The following is a 19,784-nucleotide window of genomic DNA, read 5'->3' as shown; positions in this document are numbered from 1 at the left end:
ATTTATTTATTTATTTATTTATTTATTTATTTATTTATTTATTTATTTATTTATTTATTTATTTATTTATTTATTTATTTATTTATTTATTTATTAATTATTCTATTTATTTATTTTATCTTATCTTTCTTAATAACTAAGATAATACCTAATAAGCAATATAATTCTGTTAGTATAGCTTAAGAGGTCTTATATTATATATTATAGTAAGCTAATAATTAAAGAATTTAAGTAAGTAATTACTAGTACTAATATAGTACTTTAAATATTCCTAGTAAGTTTTCTTAAGACTTAGTTATAAAGTAAAAGAAAATAGAAAAAATACTTAATAAAATAGTAATATATTCTACTTAAGTAATTTAAATAATAAACAGTACCTTATATATAATTAAAGATATAAGGTAAGCTTTATAAAGTTAAAGTTTAGCTTTTTCTTTTATAACTTTATAAGGCTAATAAAAAGTCTTTTAATACCTAGCCTTTTTAGCTTAATAGCATTACTACTAAGTAGTATAATAATACTGTTTTAACTAAAAATAAAAGGTATTTTAAGTAGGCTTTTATAGACCTTAGGTATACTACTTAGGAATAAAGACTTTTAGAAGTAATTTAGAAGGTATAAAACCTAAATATAAAACTATAAAATTAATATAAATTAAAGATAAAGATAGCTAATCTTATTAAAAAGTAGTAGAAAGGGTAATAGTAATAGTAATAATAATAGAAAGTAAAAGGCTAATAACTTATAACTAAGTTAAACTTTAGCTGCTCTAGTTAGTATAAATATATAATAGAAACTAATAGTTAACTAAAATAAGTATATAACTATAATATAATAGTAGTATAATTTATTAACCTCTATTCTATAGGATAAAAGTTCCTTTTATAAAGTATATAATAAATATCTTTAGTAATATAGTATAAGTATAGTTATTAGGTTAAAATAAAAAAAAGACTTTAGTTAAAAAGTTAAAGTTAAAAAGTATAAGTAGCTTATTATCTTTAGTTTATAACATATTTATACTTAAAGTATAAGTAAATAAATATAATATAGTAAAAATCTAGTATAGTAATTTAGTATATAAGCTAATACCTAGCCCCTTTTTATATAGTAAAAACTAGTAAAAGTATATAGTAATAGTAATAGTAAGCTAATTAGCTGTATAGAAATAACTAGCTACTTAATATACTAGTATAAATATATATTTAAGAGCCTAAGTAGCTATTAGTTAAAGTTTAGTTTAGTTATAAACTTTAGATTATATTATAAACTATAGCTAGGTTATAAAAACTCTTTAATTAACTAGTAATCTTAAAAATATAACTAAGGCAGCTTTAGAAGAAGTATAGGTAATAATAGTTTATATAAGTAAGCTAGTATAGAAATATTCTTTATATCTTAAGAGCTAAGATCTAAATACTTTATCTATTTATTTATTTATTTATCTATTTTGTCTTATTTGTCTTTATAACTAAGATTATATTTAACTAATAATATAATTCTATTAGTATAGCCTAAGAGTTTCTGCACTATATCTTATAGTAAACTAATAATTAAAAAAATTAAAGTAAGTAATTACTAGTACTAGTATAGTACTTTAGATATCTCTAATAGAATCTCTAAAGACCTAGTTAGGTAGTAAAAGGAAATAAAAGAAATTACTTAGTATAATAGTAATATATTCTACTTAAGTAATCTAAATATTAAGTAGTACCTTATACTTAATAAGAGGCTTAAGGTAAAGCTTTATAAAGTTAGAGTTTAACTTCCTTTTATAAAAGTTTATAAGGCTAATAAAGCTTTATTTAATATTTAGCTTTTTAAACTTAACAGCTTTACTACTAAGTAGTATAATAATACTATTTTAAATAAAAATAAAAAGTATTTTAAGTAAGCTTTTATAAACTATAAATATACTACCTAAAAAAGAAAACTTATAGACGTAATTTAGAAGGTATAAAACCTTACTATAAAACTATAAGATTAAGATAAACTAAAAACAAAGCTAGCTAATAGGTAGTAGTAAGGGTAATAGTAATAGTAATAGTAATAGAAAGTAAAGGGCTAATAACTTATAACTAGGTTAAACTTTAGCTACTATAGTTAGTGTAAATAATAAAAACTATTAAGTAATTAAAACGCGTAAGTAACTAAAATATAATAGTAACGTAATATATTACTTTCTGTCCTCTAGAGATAAGTAGCTTATATATATATATTACTTAATTAAGATAAATAGTAAATCTTTACTTATTTTTACTTTTTAATATTTTTAAAGCTTTAATAAGCTTTTTTTACTATTAATATACCTATATAGATACTTAATAACTTTCTATTTTATTTATACTATGTAAAGTTTAATTTACTAGTACAGCTAGAACTTAAAAACTAAAGTTATATACTACTACTACTATATAACTAAAGAAGAAGTTAGCTACTAAAGCTATATATAAGACTACTATAAGAAAAGTAATTAGTATAAAGTAGATACTATTTAGAAAGAAGTACTAAATTAAGTAAAGTTAAATATTATTAGATTCTTTAGTTAAAGAGTAATACTAATATACTTAGTTATAACTATAAGAAATATTTAAAAGTGTTAGAAATTTACTAAGCTTTTTATTTTTAAGTTACTACTTTTTTACTTTTTTTATAAAATAACTAAGGCTTTATAAAAGACGTCGGCAAAAGAGAAGTTTTAATTTGCCGGGTATACCAGCTAAGATCTAGGCTAGCTTTTTATTATAAGTTAGGTGCCTCTCTACTACCCCTGTCTTTCCTATTAGCTAATTATTGTAGTACTAGTAGCTGCTAAGGGTTAGGAGCGTTAGGAGCGGCAGGGGACTGTTAGGAGCAGTAGGAGACTAGTAGGTAGCCTTTAGTCTTGTAAAGGAGCTTAACGGTAGAAAATTTAGCGGGCTAACGCTAGGAAGGCCCTGCCTAGCACTGCCTATTAAAATTAACTTTTGCCGACGGAGTATAAGTATATACTATTAGAAAACTATACTTAAAGCTTTTTAAGAGGTAACTAAGATATTTCTTATAAGTAATTTTAAAGCTATAGTTAATTTTATTCTACTACTACTAGTACTATACTTACTATTAAAAATTATTATATTAATAATATATACGCTAAATAGGTTACTCTTTAGTAAAAAGACTAAGTATTAGTAAAATAGTACTATAGTAAGTTAAGAGTACTAAATTATTAGGTAAATAAATAAGCTTATATTATTTACTTTTTTAAAAGAAAAATACTTAAATTTATAGTTTAATTAAACCTTTTAAAAGCTATAATAGATAATTATAAAAACTACTATTTTCAATCTAATACTTACTTAAATACTAAGTTATATAATATTAAATACTAGTTCCTAAAGATATTTAAAAGTAAATATAATATAACTAAACGTTTACTTTAGGTTAATGTAACTCTAACCTAACTCTAACCTTATACTAGTATTAGAATATTAGGTTATAGTTAAGTTAAAGTAGACCTTATATTAGAATAGAGTTAGATAAGAGTTAGCTTTAACTTATATTAGACCTATCTTCTACCTAACTTTAACATATTTACTAGTGTATACCAAACTAATAATATAATCTTATTAATATAGCTTAGAAGTTTCTATACTATATTTATAATAAACTAATAATTAAGGAGTTAATATAAGTAAATACTAGTATAAGTAAAATACTCTAAATATCTTTAGTAGGATTTAACGACTAAGTTAAGTAGTAAAAGAAATTAAAAAGTAAAACTTAATTTAATTATAATACTTTCTACCTAGTAAAAATATATATATTATAGCACCTTAAGCTTAATAAAAGACTTATAGTATAGCTTTATAATATTAAAGTTTAGAGCTTTTTTATATAGGTCTTAAAAACTAATAAAGCTTTCTTTAATATATTACTTCTCTAACTTAATACCTTTTTTACTAAGTAGTATAATAATAATCTTTTAATAAAGAATATAAGATATTTTAAGTAAGCTTTTATAAAACCTAGAAATACTACTTAAGGAAGATACTTATAAGAGTAATTTAAAAGTAATGAAACCTTACTATAAAAATCTAAAATTAATATAAGATAAAAATAGAGCCTGCTAATCTTATTAGAAGGTAGTAGTAATAGTAATAGTAATAGTAATAGTAATAGTAATAAAAATTAAAGAGTAGTAACTAAGTTAAACTTTAGCTACTTTAGTTAGTATAAATATATAGAAAGAACTAATAAGTAATAAAAACAGGTAAGTAACTAGAAGTAAATAGTAATATAATTTATTAATCTCTTCTCTCTAGAAGTTAAGTTAATAAGATAAGAACCTAAAGCTCTAGTATATAGTACTTATTAATTCTTATAGCTTTAACTTTGAGAATATATCTAGAATCTAAATAAATAACTATATATTCTGTATCTTAGTTACCTGTATATAGTGCTTTAATAATATAGATAAGTATAAGTTTTATAATACCTTTATATATATAGTATTTATACTTAATTTAAGAACTATTATTATACTACATTATAAATAGCTTTTTATCTTAAAAAAGCTAGGTAATAATATAAACTCTATTAGCTTTCTAGACGTTATAGAAAAAACCTATTATATAACTATTAAGAAATAGAGTATATCTATATTAGTTTTAACGAAGTAAAAAGTATAATTACAATATTACGTTAAGCCTTTAAATATATGTATAATCTTATAAGTCTTTTAGAAACTCTTCTTTAGGTTTTAAAAGAATTAAACTAGTATTAATTACTACTCTTATAAACTATATTTCTAGATAGTTTTTTTATATATATAGCTCTAAGATCCTATAAGTATAATTATATACTATTAGAAACTTTTAGCTATATTTCTAAATATAAAAATTTATAAAATTAATTAGTATACCTATAAGCCTTAAATACAGATTTAAATCTATAGGTTTAAAAGCTTATTAATATAATCCTTTTTCTAACACTAGCTTTGCTAATACTTTTATTTACTTATAAGATATAATATTATATAAGATTTCTTTATCTTCTTTCTAGCTTAAAACTTAGTAGAAAACTACTTATTTATTAAAACTCTCTTTAGCTATAAATAGAAAGTATAGCTTAGTCTATTTTAGTAGTACGCTACTATAGTATAATAATATAGCTTTCTTAAATAATTATTATACTGTTTTACGTATTTCTTTAATACTTAATATAGCTAGGTATTTGCTTCTAGATCTAAGTACTACACTAGACTCTTATTAACTTATGTATTTTTACCTTTAAGAGAATTATTAATACACTTAAAGCCTAGAATAGAATTTTAGTATCTATACACTAAGGTCGAAATCTATAACTCTACTTTCTCTCTAATATTATTTTTTTTATAATATTTGTCTAAAATATTATCGTTTAATTCTTAATTAGTGTCTAGACTTTATAGCAAGTAAGTAGAAATAACATAGAGGCTATAGCTACTGCAGTAGTAATAGTAAAAACAATAGGTAGCGGCAAGCAAAAGAGTAAGAAGAAATAGGAACTGCTTACTGTTATACTTCTACTAATTGTCTGTCCTGTTTACTTAAATATGTGTACTACTACATACCGCCTTTATACAACTAAAGGTTGTCTAAACCTCTATATTGTCTATTTCAATCCATCTCTTACTACCGCAATCTCTCCCTCTTTAGGGAACACAACACAACCTTTTTGTGTTACTAAGCCTGTGTTACCTTCGTTGCCGCCTACAAACTCCAACGGAACGAAGAAATGCTTTTTCACCGTCCCTTCGTACGTGCCTTTGTGTTCCGGTCGCAGACTCGTGAGATCTATCGAGCAGACCCAGAGATGGTGATCCAAGAACACGACCTTGTGCCCGAACATACCAAGGAAATGTTTGATCTCTTGCGACGAAAGTAGTAGAGTGGGTTCTGTACTTGCACCTTTGTTCTGTGATTCGATGTCATCAGCTCGCCAGATGGCGAAGCGTTCAGTAGCTTTCGAACCGAGTTTGTGTGCAATTTCTGCTATGAGATTGGTACCAGAGACATCTGTGACAAGGGCCTTGAGTGTGAGGTCGGATCCACTTAGGTCTGCTGGACCGAGACTGATCCTTTGGGTCGGACTTGTTGTGTTCATTTCTTCCATCTTGTCCCAACTGAACGACCGGATGGTCTGATCGACGACCAAGACCAATGTTCCTGGTACTCTGGCCGACGACACCCATTTCCAGATAGAACGAGATGGAGTCTCGAGGACCTTTTCTTGCTTGAACCTCTCATCTTCAGCTCGGCTCCAAAAGTAATCGTAGGTGGCGGTAGAAACAAGAAGCCTGTCTCCCTTGCTATTTAACAAGAGCTGCTGAACAGGTTCGTCAAACCGATGGTTGAGGAGTTGTCTCAATACGGTCAAGGTTGCAGGCTGTTCGAAATTCATATCGTACGCCATGGCTGTGTTACTGGCATCCTCTGACACAACCACATTGCCAGCGCTTACCACAATTTTCCTTACGAATACGTCTTGCCTATGGCTATAGAGAACAGCCTGCCACTCTCCTGAATAGCCAGAGTAGATGTTCATCGTGCCATCATCCTTGCCTACAAGAACGATCTCTAGTGTCGGATGAACAGAAACGGAGGTAATAGGTATGATATCTTGTTCCCCCTCACCAATAATCAGCGCAGGCATAGCCACCGACCCACCTATGCTTGAATCCTCCTCACTTGCTTTGCGAATGAGAACATCAGGCTCCCATACCTTCGTTTTGCGATCCCTTAGTTCAACAATGCGAGTACCACACGCAGTGAATGATAAAGCCTTGCCCAAGGTTTCGCGAGTATTGATCTGGTACAGCAGCGTCAAGGTCTCAAAGTCCCACAGTCCGATTATACCCCAGCTTGAACCAGTAGCAAGTTTACGTCCGTCTGGCGAGCAAGCTAGGTAATGGATGTCCTGTTGGACAGCCTTCAAGGCCCGTTGGTTCCAAGTCTCATAGAGTATCATGTTCCCGTTTTGAAACGTTACTACCATCAACTCAACAGCAGGATTGGAGTTGAAGAGAACCTGCTGGGGGGATAGATTACTGATCATTGCTGATGATCCTGGCTCGCCACCGCATGCTCCTAATAATTGATCGTCGTCCAAACTCCATAAGAGTACGGCTTTACCACGGTAAGCAAAGGCGACCATCTTGCAGTCAGGGGAAATGGCCACGTCCAATGGCGCCTGCCGGCTATGAAAGGATTGATCTCGAAGAATGGTCCCGTGTTTGCAGTCTATTGTGATAGCATGACTACTCCTTGTCACCGCGAGGAGAAACTTGTCGTTAGGCGAGAATTGAAGCAGAACTGGTGAGTCTTTGGTATCATATGTCCACAACAGAGCGTGACTGTCAAGATTCCAAAGACAGATCTTATGGGGTCCAGCACAAGCAAGTCGATGACTGTTGTCAAAACGCAAAACCTTTGCGGATTCCTCATGCCACAAGGACATCCTTTGCTGACAAGTTGTCTGCCAATACAACAAGATCTGTCCAGACTTTGTGCCAATGGCAAACGTGTTATCGCCTGCAGCAACAGACATTGCTCGGTTATTTCGAAAGTCAATGCAAGATATGGAATCTTCCCAAGCATCATTGCCCAGACCAACGACGGTCAAGCCACCGTGAGAGTGGGCGAACTGCTGATTGATTGCAGAATTCCGAGGACAAAAGGGCGCAATTAGACTGTGAATTGAATCCGGGCGATCCAGAAGATTCTGCCCAAACTTGGCCGCAAGTCGTACCAAGTCCAACACCCATTGATTGATGTAGCGGTGGGCCTCCCCAAGCGGTGGTGTATGCATTGCCCTCCGACTGAGATATCTGTGCAAGTTCTTGGCTGTTCTTTTCAGATGGTATAGGCTCTTTTTGGTCTCTGCGATGTACTCCACCCAAGTCAAAACGTTCGATCTCAGAAACTTCTCAAGTGCAAGGAAAAGGATGTCATCAGATGATGAGGCAGTAACTAAATGCTCAGAAAAAGAGACGCAAGCATAGTCTGCAATTGGACTTTTGACTCTTTGTAAGATATTACGACCTCCTCTGTTGCGAGGAGGCCTCATTTCCTCTCCAGAAAGATAGTCGAGACAAGCGAGAGCGAGGCGCTGATTTCCTTGTACTCTTGAGACAGCGAATTCTGATTCGAGGGATCCGTCTGTAAGAAAGGTGCGTGTAGTCATGTGCATAACTTGAACGCATCCGATCTTATCGACATGGAGAAGTTGACCACAAAGACCTTGAATTGATTTTTCCATATTCAGCACGCTTAGACCGTTATCAATCTTGATAGCGTTGATAAGCTCGGAGGTTTGTAGCGGACGTACTGCACAGATTGCCCAAACGAGCAATGCTTTAGTCAGCTGCGCTTCGCGTACATTCCGGGACATCTCATCCAGGATCCTTTCGTAAAAAGGGCCCATCTCTGTAGGCAGCTCATCAATGACGTCTTCAATGTGCTCTTCACTATAAACAGATTGGAGCTCTTGCAGGACCAAGCGAGCCCAAAGGAAACAACCTGTCGATTTCTTGACCAGCTTCTCCACAAGATGCAGTCTATCCATTTCATCTTCAACAAGGAGAGTGTCAACGTTCTCATCGAAAAACATTCTGATGTCCTTGATGGTATTCTCCACAGGGATACTATCAATCAAGACTCGACGACCCAGCCGTGAAAAGTGTCGCTCAAACTCAGGCCACGGCCTACTTGTGATGAAGACTTGAATGATGTATTGGCTCTCTAACCGAGAAAGGAAAGGAAACAGATTCAAAGGGTCAACACATTCATCAAGTGCGTCAATGACCCAATACTGGGGTCTTCCAAGCATGACTTTGAGAAGCGCTCCCGTAAATAACGTCCTCCAAACAACTCTTTCGTCGTCTTTGTCAAAGGCAGCGCTGCGCTGGTGCAGGTTTAGCAGCTCTTGTCGGACTAATGGGTGCATGACAGCCATCTGGAAAGCGAACGATCGTAACATTGCGCTCAAAGTGTTCATTCCCTCCTGTCCGTGCTTAAAGAAGTAGTAGCTGCAATCGTGGCCGATAGTCTGAAGGTGCGTGATGACATGCCCAGCCAGGACGGTCTTGCCCGTTCCTGGTTGTGCGTGGATCCAATATAGTGGAACTGCAGGCGTAGATATCTCTACCCATGATTGGAAGCCACTTCGCTTCTCGATCCAGGAGCAAGAACCTCTAGTCTGGCTATCTTGTTCATTGTTGAGTTCATCTGTAGGCTTGTCCGTTACGCCAAGGTAAGTCTGTAAAGTCGAGATTTGGAACTGTTCCTCATCACCTTGCCTCACCAACGTGTCGCCCAATATGTCCTCAACGATACTAGCGAGGGCGTTTTTGACCTTGATGTAGTTCGGATCGTGCGTGCTGCTGAACTTGCAAACCGTACGGTGGTCGGCGTTGAGCGGTTGTATGCGCTCGTGTTTCAAACCAATCGACGCGGAGTCTTTTTCAACGATCAATGCAGATTGAACACCCAGATTGAGTCTTAGCGTTTCGTAGAAAGACAAGAGACGAACCTCGTCTGCATAGTGTCTGAAGTCATCGTTTATCATGTCGAGCCCTGGCGAATTCTTCTCGAGGTCCGAGAGAAAGGGTTTTACACTGAACATGCCTGCAGCTCGAAGCATGTTGCCCAGTGCAGATGCTAGACTAGCACCTCGGTGTGGTGTCGCAAGGAATATGAGGCATTGGATGCGGGCTGCAAGATCCTGAGTCGCGCTATCTCTACGGGCGAGGATGTAAGTCTTTTTGATAACTGCACACTAATATCAGCTTGACAACCAAACCATTGGATATCGTGACCAACATAGAAACAAAAAGTCATCCTTACCCAGGCCCCCCATACTGTGCCCAATGAGTATGATAGGCGATACTTTCGAAGCTCTCAGATACGGGTTTGTCCTTATTTCTCCCAGCAAATCCTTTCCAAAGTCATGTACATTCAAGATACTCTCTTTACGCTCAGCCCAATCGCTGTTGTAGCCAAATGTATGGATGCGAACATGTTGCAAGTCTGGTTCTTGGGGCAGCCAGGCTTGTGGCCAGAAGTACTGACTGTCGTCGTTTTTGCTCCAGGTTTTGACAGAGCCACCTCGAAGTCCATGCACAAATATCACATCAATAAGGGGTTCTGGCGGATCGTGCAGAAGAGTAAGGCCATAGGGGCCAAATGAGTTGGTCGATGTTGATGTGCCATGGTCGGATTTGTTGCGTGTGAGGATGCTTAGAGACTTCTGGACCGACAAACCACTTCTGTTGGTGAGTCGCAACAAGGCTCCATTTGAACGGTGCCTGTCATTTTTCAGGCATCCGTCTGGCGGGGTAGACTACGATTGAGTCAGCTTGTACGAACGGGACGGGGGAAAGGCTTACCTCAACTGCCATTTCTTTTGCTCAACACATCGTATCTGGCGCAGAGAGTGCTTTATGGAATGGGAGGCGGGAAGGTGACTGTCGTTTTATACGCAGGGACTATGAAGATAACAATACCTGCCCTTTGATATCTAGCAATGATGGCAAGGTGCATGTTAACTGGTGTACTTGACCGCAGAGCGTTAAATGGTTGGCTGTGAGCTGATATGCCGTTCCCCCCACCCCGCATCAGATTGCCAAACTGTGCAAATCAACATCATACTGTCATCTGCTCGACCAGGGATTTCTTCGGATTGAACAGATGATGCTCAAGCGCGCTTGCAGCCGTGAGCGTATGGATCTTTTGCCTCGGATCCAGAGAGGTTCCTCCCATCTTTCTGCTGTATGAATGATGAACTACCCAATGTGGATGCATTTGTCTCTATCATGGCCAAAGTTCATCAGAAGAAATCACCAACCGGGAAGTTTGGGCTTCAAACGACCAGAGTATAGTCCTTATACTTAGAATGTTTATATCAACATATTCCATGCGAAGCAAAGACTAACAGAGACGTTTACTTAACTCCTGTAATCAGTGAGTAGTATGACATTCGAAAAGAATGCTACAAAAGTAATTTATTAGTCGCTTTAAACGCTTTCAATCACCAGTTAGTAGCTCGAATGACGTCGTAACATTTATGTATGGATCTATAAACGTGTAGATGTCAACATGCAGCCCGTTCTAGTCGAACAAATCAATATCTTATGATGATGGTCCGCGAAAGTGAAATGAGAGATCAGTGAAGGCATATTAAAAGGTTAGTTATTGAGCGAATGCTCTCCCCGTATGTGGTATGATTTTACTCTAATTTATTTGACGTCTATTTTCATATACACACACCTGATGCATGCAAGACACTTAACCCCTAATCCCGTAAAAACATCTTGTAGCTCCCGCTGTCCGTGACTTCTTTATACGGGTAGCCAATCTCCTTGAGAAACGCTTCCAACTTGGCGTCGTCCTCCTGCTTGCACTGGATGCCCGCCAGGATCTTGGCGACATCTCCTCCATAGTTCCTATAATGGAAGAGGCTGATGTTCATGCCCGGCTGCAGCGTGTTCAAGAATTTGTTCAAGGCGCCGCCCCGTTCGGGAAACTCGAACATGTACAGGTGCTCGTCAGCGGCGTTGCTACGACCTCCAACGAGGTATCTGATGTGTGATTTGGCCAACTCATCCTGCGAGAGGTCGTGGGCGGCCATGCCTTCCGCACCTAGACGTGCAATGAGGTCTGGCAGGTCGCGCGAGCGTGTTGCGGCCTTTAGCTCAACACCAACGAGGATGCTGGCTGAATTGGGGCCGGAGTAGCGGTAGCTAAATTCGGTAACGGCCATGGGGTGGATGATGGAGACGAGTCTGGCAAAGGCGCCGGGTGTTTCGGGGATGGTGACAGATAAGAGGGCCTCCTTGTTCTCACCGAGGGCAGCGCGTTCGGCGACGAAGCGCAGGCGGTCAAAGTTCATGTTGGCGCCGCTTGCAATGGCGATGAGGCCGCGGTCACGGTTGGGCGAGGGGTTGCGGCTCACCCACTTCTTCAGGCCGGCGAGGGCGAGGGCGCCGGCGGGCTCGACAATGGAGCGCGTGTCTTCAAACATGTCTTTGATGGCGGCGCAGGTCTCGTCGGTGGTGACCTGGACGACCTCGTCGACGACGTCCTGGCAGATGCGGAACGTCTCCTCGCCGACGGTCTTGACGGCGGCGCCATCGGCGAAGAGGCCGACCTCGCTGAGGACGACGCGCTTGCCGGCCTTGAGCGACTCGACCATGGCGTTGGCGTCGTACTGCTCGACGCCGATGATCTTGACGTGGGGCGCGATGCGCTTGATGTAGACGCCGACGCCGGCAATCAGGCCGCCGCCGCCGACGCAGCAGAAGACGGCCTGCAGGTGCTGCAGGTTGGTCTGGCGCAGCAGCTCCATGCCGACGGTGCCCTGGCCGGCGATGACGTAGGGGTCGTCAAAGGGCGGGATGGAGACGAGGCCGTGCAGCTTCTCGAGGCGGGCGGCCTCCTGCTTGGCGGCGTCGAAGTCCTGGCCGTGCAGGATGACGGCGCCGCCGAGGCGCGAGACGTTCTTGTGCTTGATGTCGGGGGTGCCGCTGGGCATGACAATGGTGGCGGGGATCTTGAGGCGGCGGGCCGAGTAGGCGACTCCCTGGGCGTGGTTTCCTGCGACACGATGAGCCGTGGCAGCGTCGACGTCTACGGAGGCGGGCTCAGCGTACCGGCACTGCACGCGACGACGCCCCGCCAGCGGTGCTTGGGGTCCAGGTGGGCCATCTTGTTGTAGGCGCCGCGCAGCTTGAAGCTGAAGACGGGCTGCAGGTCCTCGCGCTTGAGCAGCACGTTGCACTCGAGCCGGTTGCTGAGGTTGGTCGCGTGCGTGAGCGGCGTCTCCGTCACCACCTCGTACACGCGCGACGTGAGGATCAGCCGCAGGTAGTCGGGGTAGCCCGTCGGCAGCAGGAACTCGTCGGGCACCCCGTGGTCTGGCCGGGGGGAGGAGCTGCCCGGGCTGGCGTTGGCCGTGTACTCTGTGAGCGCCAGGCCCGTCGGCCGGGGCGTGCGCGGCGACACGACGCCGTTGGGGAGGGCATTGCCGCTGCCGTCTGGCGTCGTGGGGCGCGAGTAGTCGTCGACGGCGGCCATTGGGGTGGCTTGGGGGTGGGAGGTGGTGGGGGTGCTCGACTGCGCATGGGCACGTCGGCCGTCTATAAATTATTCTCGCGCGCCATCGGTGAGTCGGCGGCTGGCTGCGGTATCGGAGCCAGCCAGGTCGTACGTCGCTTCACATCACGTCTCCATCAGGCGAGAAGTAGCAGCAGGTCCGTGTTATACGTCATACATCATACATCTGCGAATGTCTACAAATCACCGCACGGCCTGCCTCACGCTCACAGCAATGCCCACCACGAGCAACAGCGCATTAAACCCAGCCATCATGTAGAACGGCGCCCCAGGCCCGCTGCTGTCAAACAGCGCACCCCCTGCCTTTGTCAGCAGCAGGATCCCGAACCCGCCTATTAGGCTGTATGTCCCTGCAATCAAGCCCTTGATGTGGTTGTGCGAGTGCGAGTCCAGCGATGCAGTCGGCCGCGAGACACTGCCGCCTCCCAACAAGGGCGCGTCTTCGTCCAAGGGCGTGCACGGCGTGCTCGAGGGTGGGGTTGCGCCTGCCGACGGGTGTGAGGCTGACCCAAACGCCGAGCCTGCAGCCTCCGAGGGGCGGGCGTCGTCGTTGTTGATACCACGGCCCAGCAGAGCCAGAGAGCAGACGATAGCTCCAATCTGGCTGATGCCGAGGAGTGCAACAATGGCGAATATCGCGCCTGTCCCGTCCTCGCTTCGTGGGTCGGGGCTCGCAAGGGACGCAAAGGCAGAGTAGCCAGCGATGCCTGCCGCGGCTGCCACTAGCAGCGGGAGGTTGTATCTGGGGTAGCGTCCAGACAGGTATCCGAAGAGAGGCGCGCACATGAGCGCAATGAGCTGGCTGACGCCCGTGAGCATGGCGGCGAGCTGGTAGGCTTGCGGGCAGGCGTGTTTGATGTCCGAGGGGTTGGAGGGGTCGACGGCGCATTCGCCCGTGCGCAGGAAGTAGTGGTTGGCGAAGAGCGGGATGAAGAGCGAGATGGCGACGGACGAGGCGCGCGCAACGAAGCCGCCGACGTAGCCGAGTCCAATGGTGGGCGACGTGAGGCCCAGACGCAGGCTCGCGAGAAACAGGCGCGGGTAGGACAGGACGCGGCGCGTGTCGAATGCGTGCTGTCGACGCCCCCAGCCCTTGGCCTCCTCGCCGGGCAGGTTGCGCAGGCCGAAGAAGCAGGCCAGGGCGACCAGCATGGCGATGGCGCCGACGACATAGAAGGCGTCGGCCACAGCTGCGGCGGGAGTGTGCCCCGCGTGTTGGAACCGCGTGGGCAGGGGCAGGAATGCGCCCAGGGCGACGAGGGCGCCGCAGCCCGTGAAGGTGCCGACGAGGCCTGCCAGCTGCGACGTCGAGGCCGTCGTGTCCGTCTTGGGCGCTGGCTCGGGCGCTCCCTCGGGCGACGTCGAGCGGAAGCGGGCGGGCGTGATGGTCAGCTCCGACGAGATCGAGGGCGTGACGGCGTGAGAGCTTCGTTCGGGGCGGGGCGGCGAGGCGGGGGCATCGTGTGCGGCGGGCGCGACGAGCGTCATGGTGGGCAGGATGGCCGTCACCATGGTCGCACTGCGTGGGTCAGCACTGCATTGCATGTCCAGACGTCGGCCCCAGCACTCACGTCGCGCTGCCGCCCACGCTGAACAGGATGCGCGCCAGCAGCAGCTGCGGGTACACGTTGGTCGCCTGCACCAGCGTCCACAGCGCCGCGCCCACGATCACGTAGCCCATGACTGCCACGCTCCTCACGCCGACGCGGTCGCTGAGCAGCCCCCACGCCGGACACGCGACCAGGGCCACCAGCTCGTCGGCAAAGCCCAGCGTGCCCACGGCGTCGCCGACGTGGCGCGCCTGCCCGATGCGCTGCGTGATGACAAACGAGATGGAGCTGTTGAGGAAGACGAGGAACGAGATGCTGAAGAGGGCCACGCCCAGCAGGTACGCCGCCACCTGCGCGCGCGACGCGGTGAAGCAGAGGCCGAGCATTGCCCTCGACGGAGCTGTGTGGGTGTTGTCGGGGTGTATTGTATAGTACCGTATTGTATAGCACCGTATGATCGAGGACGGTGCTGGAGAGGGACGTGACGTCGCGTCGGGCTCAATGACGGCGGGCTAGTCCCTGCGTCTCCATCGTCACGACACTCCCCTGCCCAGCCTCGCTACCATGAGCGATTACTGGCACTCCGTCGCCTACTTCTTCCGCCTCCCCTTCCACATCCAATGGCGCACCTGTCTCGTCCACCTGCCCCGCTTCGTCCCGCTGTCGGTCCTGCGCATCACCTCGCCCGAGGGCCCCCAGCCGTTCCTGGTCGCCCTGCCCAGTAGAAAAGACAACAACATCGCCATATATGTCTTCGTGCCGCCCAACCCCGTCGACTTGCCCGGCGACGGCGATGGCGACGCACAGAGAGCCCAGACGGGAGAATGGAAGGTGCCTGTTGTACTGGACTTCCACGGCGGCGGCTTTATCATGGGTTCTCCGCTCGAGCAGGCCCCCTACGCTGCCATGATGGCGCGCGAACTTGGAGCCGTCGTCGTCAGCGTCTCCTACCGCATCGGCCCTTTTCACCAGTTCCCCGCCGCCATCCACGACGCAGAAGATGTCCTGTCCGCCATCCTGGACACGTCGGGCGTATCAAAAGCCGCAAACGTCCTCAGGACCGAGATACAGCGCTACTACTCTCTGCTACGCGCGGATCTGCTTAAAAAGAACGGGACGGCCCCGGTTCGGCACGTCGAGCAAGTCACCACCATCACCCTGGACCCTACCCGCCTCGCCATCAGCGGCTTCTCGGCTGGGGGGAACATCGCCCTGAACATGGCCATGTCGGTGCCCCCATGTCCGGAGCTCACAATGTCGCCTACAGCACTAGCCGGCTCATTACCCCATGTCGACAGTTCAATGACACAAGCACCCATCCCGGTCGACAGTTCAACGACACGGGGCCCCACGCCTGCCGAGACCATGCCGTCCCTCTTGCCGCGAAATCGAGCAGCCACCATCCTCGACGATCCTCACCAGCCATGGCCTACCGTATTGCCCCCGCCTCACGCCCAACCACGAATGCTACCTCTGCTCCTGTTCTATCCCTCGCTAGACGCCCGATTACTACCCCACGAGCGCCCCATGAAACCTCTGCCAAACGCGCTCAAGGGTGATGATAAAAGGCCCGAGAAGCCAAAAGCACCTGGTCTGTTCTCCATCATGGGCCCGACATACCTCTCTAAGAAGCTGCGTCCCCATCCCAGGGCCAGTCCCGGCTTGAACGACCCGGACTGTGTGCAGAAAAACGCCGCCATCTTCCTCGTCCTTCCAGAAAGTGACTCTCTAGCGGTGCAAAGCGACGTCTGGGTCGATAAGATGAACATCGGTGGTTGGCACGGCCCCGTCAGGTTCGGTGACCAAAGAGAGGCGGATTGGGACGGTCACACGGGTGGCCAGCCATATCCCGTCAACGACCAGAACGGTGGTCTTGAGGTGTGGCATGCTCCTCTGTGCCAACATGGTTGGACGCAGTTCCCAGATACCTTCGTCGGTAAGCACGAAAGAAAGGAAAGGCAACTGGTTTTCGCCCGGACGCTGGAATTTGTCAAGGAGAAGTGGAACAAGGACTTGGCTCTACCTAATGGGCAGCAGAGCAAGAACCCCAAAGAGCCAACACTGTTGCGTACACCCAGTCGGTTCGCTGGACTGACTGAGTGAGTGGGGAGGTAATTGTATCTCAAGAGTTGACTTGCGACGTACTTATCAGTATGTAAAGGGGGCGAGTTAAGGAACACAGTATGAAAAAATAATTTTTATAATCACTTATCATCTATCAACTTCTCATATCGTCAGGGAGTAACTTATCTCGCGAACCACTTCAACAAAACTACGGGATACCCATTTGGGTGAAATGCGGGGACCCCGCCGGGCGACGTCAGTCCGGGGTGTTGTGATTGGGTTCTTCTCCTCACTTTCTTCCCCGCCCACTCGGTAAACCATGCCCGATGAGGTGTGGGAGTATAATCGTATCACACAAAGCAGACGATATAGGAGGGAATACGGAGTCATTGTTGGTCGTAGATAAGGGCAGCTTCGTCTTCTTCTTATTTCGAGATCCCCGCATCTTGTACCATTGTACTATCGTTCAGAACTACGCCATGTCCTTTGATACCGAAGTCCTAATCATCGGCGCTGGGTGCAGCGGCCTTGGTCTCGCAATCCAGATCATCAGGCAATATGGCATCAGGAACTTTGAGCTCGTGGAGAAGAGTAATGACGTGGGGGGGACGTGGTTAGCAAACTCATACCCCGGGTGTGGATGCGATGTGAGTCTCTCATTCATTTGTAGTGTATTGCAGGGGTGATTGACGGCGACTAGGTAGCTTCACATTTCTATTCCTACAGCTTCGCCCTGAACCCTGAGTGGAGCCGTAAATACTCGCTACGTGAGGAGATTCAGGAGTACTTTCGCTCGGTGGCTGAGCAGTATCGTATTGTGGAGCATGTGAGGTTCCATTCTGTGGTGGAGAAGGCTGAGTGGGATGACATGGACAAGGTGTGGAAAGTCACGGTTTTGAATGTTGAGAGCAAAGAGAAGATCGTTCGGAGAGCGAAGATATTGATCTCTGGCGTGGGTTCTCTATCCGTGCCTAAGAGATGTGACATTCGTGGCATGGAAACGTTCGATGGGAAGGTTTTTCATTCGGCGCAATGGGACCACAGTTTCGATTGGGGAGGTAAAGATGTTGTTGTTCTCGGTATGCTGCTCTCGTTTCGTCACTGTGTTCTATGCAATCCATACTGACCAACATCAGGCAATGGTTGTTCGGTATACATTCCAACCCGGTCTTCTCGACCTCGTAGGCTTCACAACCCAAACTGACCATGTCCAGGCAACGCAGTTCCTCCCCATAATGGCCTCTCCACCAAACCCCGTCCGCAGCATCACCCAATTTGCCCGACAAGCCCAATACCTCTCCGAGCGCACAAATCCTTACTATACACCAACTTTCAAAGCCGTGATGCGTTACGTTCCCTTGGCCATGCGTCTTTATCGCGCAAAGTTCTACTACGACATGGAGCGTGACTATTCCGGCTTCAGTATCGAGCACGGCCGCCCTATTCGCGACGCTTTAGCAAAGGAAAATGAGGCCTATGTGAAAAAGATGGCGCCACAAAAGTATTGGGATGCATTGATTCCGAAGACAGAGATTGGTTGCAAGAGGAAGATACTGGATACAGAGTATTTGGCTAGTTTGTGGAAAGACCATGTAGAGCTTGTCTGTGACGATCCTGTGGAGAGATTTGTGGAAGATGGGGTTCTGACGAGATCTGGGAGGGAGGTGAGGGCAGATGCGGTAGTGTTGGCGATTGGGTTCGCGACACAGCAAATGCTTTTTCCCATGGAAATTATTGGACGGGATGGACTAGGCTTGCGCGAGCACGTGAGTAGCTGTTTTCTCTTACACGTCTTGTCATTTGGGAAAGTTGAACTAACTTCGAAAACAACAGTGGGAGAACACTTCTCAAGGCATCGCACAAGCCTACTTCGGCACCGTCATTCCCCACTTCCCCAACTTTTTCACCCTCATGGGCCCCAACACCGTCACGGGCCATCTCAGCGTCATCTATACAGTTGAATGCCAAATCAACTTCACGCTGCGAGTCCTCGATCCTGTATTGAAATCCCTGCCCTCCTACCGTTCCCGCTCCTGGCTCCCCGCCTTCCTCGCTCCAACCCCCACAACGGTCGAAGTCCAAGCGGAAGCTGCACTCGCAGACTCGGCATGGATTCAACGTGAAGCCAAGAAACTGGTTTGGGCCAGCGGATGCACGAATTGGGCTGTGGATCCCAAGACGGGCATCAACAACATGATGTATCCTGGCTATCAGTTTACGTACTGGCTCAGAAGCGTGTTCTGGAAGAGGAACGATTTTGCATATCGAGATGAAAAGACTGGAGAGGTAATCAGGCCGGATGTAAAGGGGAGGATGGTCGTATGGGCATTGACCATCGGGGCGCTTGCTGGTGTGTTTGTAGCACGAGACTGGATTATTGAGGGACTACCTGAGCGGCTAAAAGGGTTGAGAGGATTGCGGGTGGGTCGAGGTTGAAGAATTGGGTGGAAAGGCGCATTCTTTGTAATATGAAGAATCAGGATGCACTCAGCGGGCACATATTTCTCGAGGCCAACAGGTATTGTATATGTAAAATGACACAAAGTAGACCTGGATTGTCAGCAAGTATGGTCATGATAACAATAACAAATCGTCATCCTTGCCCAGATCAGATAGATATTCCAAGCACACTTAAAGGTCTACTTATTATCATGTACGAACTATCTTGAAACATACCTGCCCATTTACCATTTCTTGAAGGCTCAGAGAGTCGGAATATCGAACATGTAGAACCAACCAATCGACTCACGAAAGCCTGTACCATGTTGAGCAGATTCACTGCGTACATGCTGTCGGTCAAACGCCGATGGTCCACGGGCATTCGCCGACAAAAGTTAACATTACCCCGCACGCGGCGAATGACATCGGCGGGGTAGCTATTCGACGGCAACCCTAGCCAACGTTGTACAACACAACCATTGAATGGTCTCACTGAGCTGGCCTGGGTGGAGAATATCGGCGTGTTTGTATTTGGGAGGAGACATGTCCCGTCCTAACTAGGGGACTCGGAAGTTGTGTCGGTAATCGCCATGTTGA

General features: G+C 44.9%; 5 protein-coding genes across 5 annotated transcripts; 2 read left to right on the top strand and 3 right to left on the bottom strand.

Moving 5' to 3' along the window:
• Positions 1 to 5,441: 5,441 nt before the first annotated feature.
• P153DRAFT_310495 (uncharacterized protein) lies at positions 5,442 to 10,463 on the bottom strand. The gene is made up of 3 exons (XM_033664771.1): positions 10,410 to 10,463; positions 9,868 to 10,363; positions 5,442 to 9,792 (listed from the first exon to the last, which is right to left on the bottom strand). The coding sequence occupies exons 1-3, from the start codon at positions 10,419 to 10,421 to the stop codon at positions 5,636 to 5,638; spliced, it is 4,665 nt and encodes a 1,554-aa protein (XP_033526382.1). The 5' UTR covers positions 10,422 to 10,463; the 3' UTR covers positions 5,442 to 5,635.
• Positions 10,464 to 11,314: 851 nt separating this feature from the next.
• Positions 11,315 to 13,118, bottom strand: P153DRAFT_334416 (threonine dehydratase I; the record flags this gene model as incomplete). Its single annotated transcript, XM_033665613.1, has 2 exons — positions 12,672 to 13,118; positions 11,315 to 12,615 (listed from the first exon to the last, which is right to left on the bottom strand). Exons 1-2 carry the CDS (start codon positions 13,093 to 13,095, stop codon positions 11,315 to 11,317), a joined length of 1,725 nt encoding a protein of 574 aa, XP_033526381.1. The 5' UTR covers positions 13,096 to 13,118.
• Positions 13,119 to 13,317: 199 nt separating this feature from the next.
• On the bottom strand, positions 13,318 to 15,170 carry P153DRAFT_334413 (uncharacterized protein; the record flags this gene model as incomplete). The annotated part of the gene is made up of 2 exons (XM_033665612.1): positions 14,706 to 15,170; positions 13,318 to 14,653 (listed from the first exon to the last, which is right to left on the bottom strand). Exons 1-2 carry the CDS (start codon positions 15,068 to 15,070, stop codon positions 13,318 to 13,320), a joined length of 1,701 nt encoding a protein of 566 aa, XP_033526380.1. The 5' UTR covers positions 15,071 to 15,170.
• A 423-nt stretch (positions 15,171 to 15,593) lies between these two features.
• Positions 15,594 to 16,787, top strand: P153DRAFT_285485 (uncharacterized protein; the record flags this gene model as incomplete). Its single annotated transcript, XM_033663400.1, has 2 exons — positions 15,594 to 15,940; positions 15,983 to 16,787. 2 exons carry the CDS (start codon positions 15,594 to 15,596, stop codon positions 16,785 to 16,787), a joined length of 1,152 nt encoding a protein of 383 aa, XP_033526379.1.
• A 440-nt stretch (positions 16,788 to 17,227) lies between these two features.
• Positions 17,228 to 19,184, top strand: P153DRAFT_354651 (cyclohexanone 1,2-monooxygenase; the record flags this gene model as incomplete). The annotated part of the gene is made up of 5 exons (XM_033666515.1): positions 17,228 to 17,395; positions 17,449 to 17,827; positions 17,885 to 17,898; positions 17,963 to 18,514; positions 18,582 to 19,184. The coding sequence occupies 5 exons, from the start codon at positions 17,228 to 17,230 to the stop codon at positions 19,182 to 19,184; spliced, it is 1,716 nt and encodes a 571-aa protein (XP_033526378.1).
• Between the last annotated feature and the right edge of the window lie 600 nt (positions 19,185 to 19,784).

Source organism: Dothidotthia symphoricarpi, assembly GCF_010015815.1.
Source record: "Dothidotthia symphoricarpi CBS 119687 unplaced genomic scaffold P153scaffold_5, whole genome shotgun sequence".
Taxonomy (NCBI): domain Eukaryota; kingdom Fungi; phylum Ascomycota; class Dothideomycetes; order Pleosporales; family Dothidotthiaceae; genus Dothidotthia; species Dothidotthia symphoricarpi.
Note: the sequence above shows the minus strand (reverse complement) of the source record. Positions and strands in the feature narration are given on the sequence as shown.